Source organism: Manihot esculenta, chromosome 18, assembly GCF_001659605.2.
Source record: "Manihot esculenta cultivar AM560-2 chromosome 18, M.esculenta_v8, whole genome shotgun sequence".
In the NCBI taxonomy this organism is placed as follows: domain Eukaryota; kingdom Viridiplantae; phylum Streptophyta; class Magnoliopsida; order Malpighiales; family Euphorbiaceae; genus Manihot; species Manihot esculenta.
Window position 1 is genome coordinate 5,175,629 of NC_035178.2, and position 6,000 is coordinate 5,181,628.

The 6,000-nt window shown below is 32.9% G+C and overlaps 1 protein-coding gene across 2 annotated transcripts; it reads right to left on the reverse strand.

Moving 5' to 3' along the window:
* Window positions 1–1,207: 1,207 nt before the first annotated feature.
* LOC110605872 lies at window positions 1,208–5,058 on the reverse strand. 2 transcript variants are annotated; one of them, XM_021744541.2, is made up of 3 exons: window positions 4,205–5,058; window positions 3,586–4,067; window positions 1,208–1,594 (listed from the first exon to the last, which is right to left on the reverse strand). In XM_021744541.2, the coding sequence occupies exons 1-3, from the start codon at window positions 4,210–4,212 to the stop codon at window positions 1,545–1,547; spliced, it is 540 nt and encodes a 179-aa protein (XP_021600233.1). In that variant the 5' UTR covers window positions 4,213–5,058; the 3' UTR covers window positions 1,208–1,544. The 2 variants fall into 2 exon arrangements, with proteins under 2 accessions (XP_021600233.1, XP_021600234.1); XM_021744542.2 differs by having other exon boundaries at window positions 4,893–5,050.
* Between the last annotated feature and the right edge of the window lie 942 nt (window positions 5,059–6,000).

A 6,000-nucleotide genomic window follows, 5' to 3' on the forward strand; every position in this document is an offset into this window, starting at 1 on the left:
TTTTGTTAAAATATTAATTTATTAAATATTAAATTCTTTTTAATATTAAATAATTAGGCTTTGTATTTTAATTATTATTAAATATGAATATTTAAAATAAATATATAAAAAGAATGTTAAATTTTTTATCCAAATGTTGGTGCTAAATTTATGTAAATTGCCACCCTTAGTTAATCCTCCCATCATGGATTGGTCTAAGAACATGTTGGAATGGAAAAAGGAGAAAAGAGAAGTCAGCCTATTGTATCGTGGGTGTTCTTTCACAGGCATATCATTAGTTCATCAAATTCAGGAATTGAACATGAGAAGAGTGATTCTGATTTCCATCTCCTTTTAACATCCAAAAAACTTTAAGCCATTTATGAACAACAAAAGGGACTAAATAGGTAGTTTGATTAGATTTCATTTTAACAATTTTATTTTCCCACGTCAGCTATTTAAGGAAGACAAACATATTTAACAGTTATGGCTCAATTGGCATTCTCAAACAATTTAGTTATTTTTATAGCATTTTTTTTCATGAATACAATAGCATTTAGGGAAACAAATCTATTAGCCAAGTTAGACGCAACCCTTAACAAATCAGATACAAGGACGCGCTCTGCTCTTGGATCTTGCGTGTTGGAGACGCTTCGTTTGTTATTCCCAGCCGGCGCTGCATCTCTGGCACAAGGAACTCCGACAACGCTGTAGGCTGTTTCGATTCTTGGACTAAATCTCAATATTTTCCGGTGAATTTTAGGTGTCCAGTTCTGCTCAAAATATAGTTTTTCATCCAATTTATCAAAACGCTTTGATTTATATCAAGTTAGCTCATTTTATTAAAATAATAAGTTTAAATTTTAATAGTTAGATATTATTTTATATTTTAAAACTATTATAATTATTAAATATTAAAATATTTAACCATTATATATCCAAAAATATTAAAGTATAAAATAATTTTGTAATATTTTTTGCTTGAGATATAAAATACAGATAATATAAAATATTTTTAATAAATATTAAAAATTAATATTTTATTATTAATTATGTTAAAAAATATTTTTTTTTAAAAAAAAAAGGTATTCTTTTGTCGAAAAAAGAGCTAATTCGATTCTAAACCAAAAGATTTGGACATTAATGAAATTGAATATTACTCTAAAATTTAGGGTTAAAAATATATATCTTGGCTAAAACTTTTTTAATATTTATTTTATGTAAAATATATTAAATTTCTACACAATTTACATAAACAACTTGTAGTTATGTACATTTTATTTACAGCAAGAAAATGAAGCATGAGACTGCTTCAATATATACAAGCATATTTACATCAAAGAATATGGAACCCACACACACACTTCCTCTTTAATTTCTAGTGCTTAAAGCATTATCAACAGCGTTTGATCAACTACGCCACCTACTCTCTCTCCTTTTACATCCCCAGCTATCTGTTTAATCTTTATACAAGATCTTTCCATTTTAAATCAACAGGTCTGTTTCTTCCAGAAGATCCAGCAGCTAAAAAGAGACCTGCGTGCAACTATTTAGAGAGCTAAATGTCAGCTGCTCTGGAGAGAAGAGAGCCACTTTTCCATGTACTTTTTACTCTCTGCACACGCAGGAAAAACAAGAAAGAAAAAGATCAACCACTCAACAAAGAGCAATGAGAATAAGAACTAAATTTGCTTGCACCACCTTTTACATGACCATTGCAACTAATACATCAAGAAATAAGTGAACGAGGAGCCAAGAGAAAGGGGGAAAAAATGATGGTTGTATGTATCAAACACCGACAAAGGCATAAGACAATATATCAGCAGATACAACAGAAGCAAAATATGAGTTGTGACTGAATAAAAAGGAAAGGAGATGGAATGCACATCATGAATTCCTTTGAACCTTGTAGGGAAAAGTTACTGAGCCACCTAGTGACCTATTGCCAGTTTTGGATGACAGATCCTCTTAAGTTTATGGTTAGAGATTCATAAATGGTAAAGGAAAAAAAAAGCTAGAACTTGCAGCTGAGTTGGCCTTGAAGTGATTGATATTGGAGGCAACAAGGCAAGAGAAATGGTTAATTCGAGAATCTCAGATTCCACTTGTAGGCATTTTTGACCGCATGAAACTTTTGGGTTTTAAGTGTTCTTTTGGGTAATTGATTGATAGGTAAATTCTGGATAGATGCAAGGGTTATAAAGTTCACTTGTTTTGTTCATCGGCTGGAGCTTTGGTTTTGGATTATTAAGTGCTTGATCTGGTCGGAATTCACCATGCAGTGAATATTAACCATTGTAGCAGCATGTTTAGAAATCAAAGAAAAGGAGCATAAAGAAGACGACCTATCACAACCGTTTAATTCTAGCACAATAACGCATAATACCACCAATAGTTTTCACAACAATCTTAAACTATGACACCAGCAGCAGGTTTGCAGATCAAGAAAGGGAGCAAAAAGAAGAGGAACTATCATAAACATTCAATTCTAGCACCACAAACTTAAACCAAAGTTTTCATAATAAGTAAATCTATTAACAACATTAGGAATCATAGGTTATTCGAGACAGAAAACCATCAAGAAAAGATCTCAACTGGATTATACCACATTATTGTCAGTTGTGCAATTCCCCAATGTTATATTCCTAAAAAGCCTCCGTACAAGAATAGAGAGTTTGACTAGTAATTAACCACTTAATAAACAAGACTATGTTATTTCATATCCTTTGCAATAACAAAATGCCTCAGAAAAGTTGCAGTAAATTGCAGCTAACATCTCTCGAGGCAAACTATTTGTTAGAGAAGGGTGCTTTGTATTAAAGGCCAGTGAAAACTGCTAAATTTCACAACTTTCTGAAAACCAATGCCATTTTGGATGATAAAGAACTTTCAAGCATGAAAGTCAAAAGGAAAATAGAAGTGCAAGCGCACACAAATAAGATGAGAGAGCAGGAGACTTCTTGTCTTCCATGCATTCACTTGGGCACACTACTTCAAAATGTTGAAATGTCAATATTTGAGCTTAAAAAAGTTCAGCATAAGGGTTAATTGCTTGGAATACAATAATCCAGATGTGGTATGTGGTCAACTAACTGCCCAACAGCTTTCGAATGAAGGACTTTTTCAATTTTAGGTTTGAGAGAAAAAAAAAAAAAAAAAAAAAACTTAGCCATTGTTGAATCCCACATGGGTTGTGAAAAGGGGGTAATGTGCCCCTTATAGGCCATAGACACTCCTCCCATTAAGCTAGCTTTTGGGTGAGTTAGGACGGAAAGTGTAATGAGCCCCTTATATATAGGCAATAGGCACTCTTCCACTTGAGGTAGGGGTGAGTTAGGCCTAACCCTTTTGACCTTAGGCATCACAGACATCAAAGAACATAGTCCATAACTTCGGAAGAAGTTTATATATAGAGAGAGCGAGAAATTTGGAAAGAATAAATAGATATGAGCTATTTCTGTTATCCACAACCAGATTACTTGTACTCTAATCAGACAACAACCTAACCAGTAAATTACTAATCAACTTTAAGTAAAATTACTTTGACATTGCATAAGAAAATAGAAGATCCCATGACAAGTAAAAAACAAAGAAAATGACTCTCACCTTCAGAGAAACCATCTTGAATGTTGACAATGGCACCAAACATATTGTTCTTTGAACTCTCAAATACTTTGTCTTGAGCACGCCCGTAGCATGGGACCAGTACAGCAAAACTGTTATCTGTTTCATCATCACTCAGGAATTCAGGTCCATGAGGCTCCAACCATCCGATGGAATAATCTGAATCATCAGACTCAGACCCTGAAACACAGCCACCATCAGATGGCACAAGAACAACATCATATTCCCTGTCAATTTTCCTCTCTTCCCGGCTGTGCCATTTTCGCTTGACCCTTCTAGATGAGGAAGCCACATTAGCCCCTCGAACAAAAGGAAATTTCAATGTATCTGATTCCCACAAGTCTGAATCAGGTCTGGCATTTAAAGAAGATGGATTTGATATTCTAGGCTCCCGGTGCTTTCCACTCCATAACCACCACGAGAGATTGGTAAATGCCACAGCCATATTGAACAGTCCTTTCCTCCTGTCATATTAATTGAAGATAAGAACAAACTGAACATACATAAAACCCACTCACGCATTCAACCCAAAAAGAAGAACAAGAACATTATGATGATGATATGGTTGCTGGAAAATTAAGGAATGCAAGGAAGATTAAACCTTCTCATGATTTCCTTCTTTTTGCTGAACTATATAGAAACCGCATAGGCATTTTAAGCAAAATCTTGCACAATTTTCGCGACAGTAATTACAAATCTCTCATTGATTTCGTAATCAGCATGACAAAATATCAAAAAAAAAGTTCAAGTAATTTTCCATGTTCTCTTTCTTTCTTCAAATCTCCCCGTCCAATCAGACCCTCCTTCCTTTACCATACATCGGCAACTAAACTGCCAACACATAACTTCAATACATCTACTTTAAATACGCTACAATGAACCGAGAAATCACAGAAATATCTCCAACTACAATAAATCTAGCTTGGCAAAATTGCCTTCAAACCACCAAAACTAAGATATCCAAAAATAGCCTAAATAAATAGAAAACACGTAATTAAGCCAAAAATAGCAATTTCGAGCTAAAAGATCATGAAATTAAACTAAATAGAAACCATTAAAACTTATTAAAGCTCAATCTTTCTCTTTATTTGGTTCAAAAAAAAAAGCACCCTTTATTTCCATTTCTGGGTTTTATTACAATTCCAATCCAAATCCCATGATCAAGCAGATCCCAAAAAGAGAGAGAGAGAGAGAAAGAGAGAAAAGAAAAGAAAAACTTGTCGCTGAAACTTGGAATATCAGAGTAGATTCAAAAAGGCACGCCTCTGCAGAAACTATAATGTGGATACCTTCAAAGGCACAATTGGAATGTAAAAATCCCTAATTCGTTTTCCCCTCCCTCTCTCTGTCTCCTCCAACTGAGAAAGAAAGTGATGGAATTACAGAGAAAATTTAGTTTCCAACATCCAACTGCTAATGCGAATGTTCTTCCTTTGTTCTTTTATCAGCTGCTTCAATAATTTCGAATTATTATATGAAACTGAGTTCCGTAAGTGAAACAAGCGCTCGCGTACACGTGCACAAATGGTGGGCCCATTGGGAATTCTCAAAAGAGAGATGAAGGATAAAATTGTCAAAAGCTTTGGTGTTATAGTGGGTATGGATGTAGGAGAGTGTAACCATTGGGAGGGAGAATGACAAGTCAGGCAAAGGCGACTGCGACTGCGGCTGCGGCGGCCGGAAAGGAAAGAGGAAATGATGACGTGGAGTGAGAAATGGCCAGAGATTGGATGGTTTGCGTATGTGTGTGGCTCAAGTAAGTGAAAGCTCTTGTTCCTGGAAGTGGCAGCCCACTTGTTGGGAATTTATGGCCTTAAAAGTCTTTTCGTTCGCTTATAGTCCATCCAATTGAATTATTCCACATTTCCCAAAAAAAAAAGGAATCATTCCACATATTATTAATTAATTAGATAAATATTTTTGTTTTTTTATTCATTACACAACTGATATTTTCCTTATTTTTCAATTTTTAACTTTTATAATTTTTAATTATATTAATATATGGTATTAAAATATACAATCTCTTAAAGAACTGCAATAATTACGATAAAGAACTATATTTTTAAAAAATATAATATATGAATAAATTCATAAATTAAAAAAAACATATGCATATTATAATTAAATAATTTAATATTAATACTTAGCAATTAAAAAAGTAATTTATAAAATTTATGACATTTAATTAAATATTATATAATAAATATAATTACTATATCATTTAACCGCTATTACAACAACTAAAAATTATTACGATAGTTAGTGAATAGTATTTAAATCGAAAAAATTAATCAAATTAAATTAATTTAAAATTTTAGTTTAATTTTTTATTTATTTCGATTCGATTTAATTTTTATTTTTAAAAATTTTCGATCATTTTAATTCGATTCGATTTTG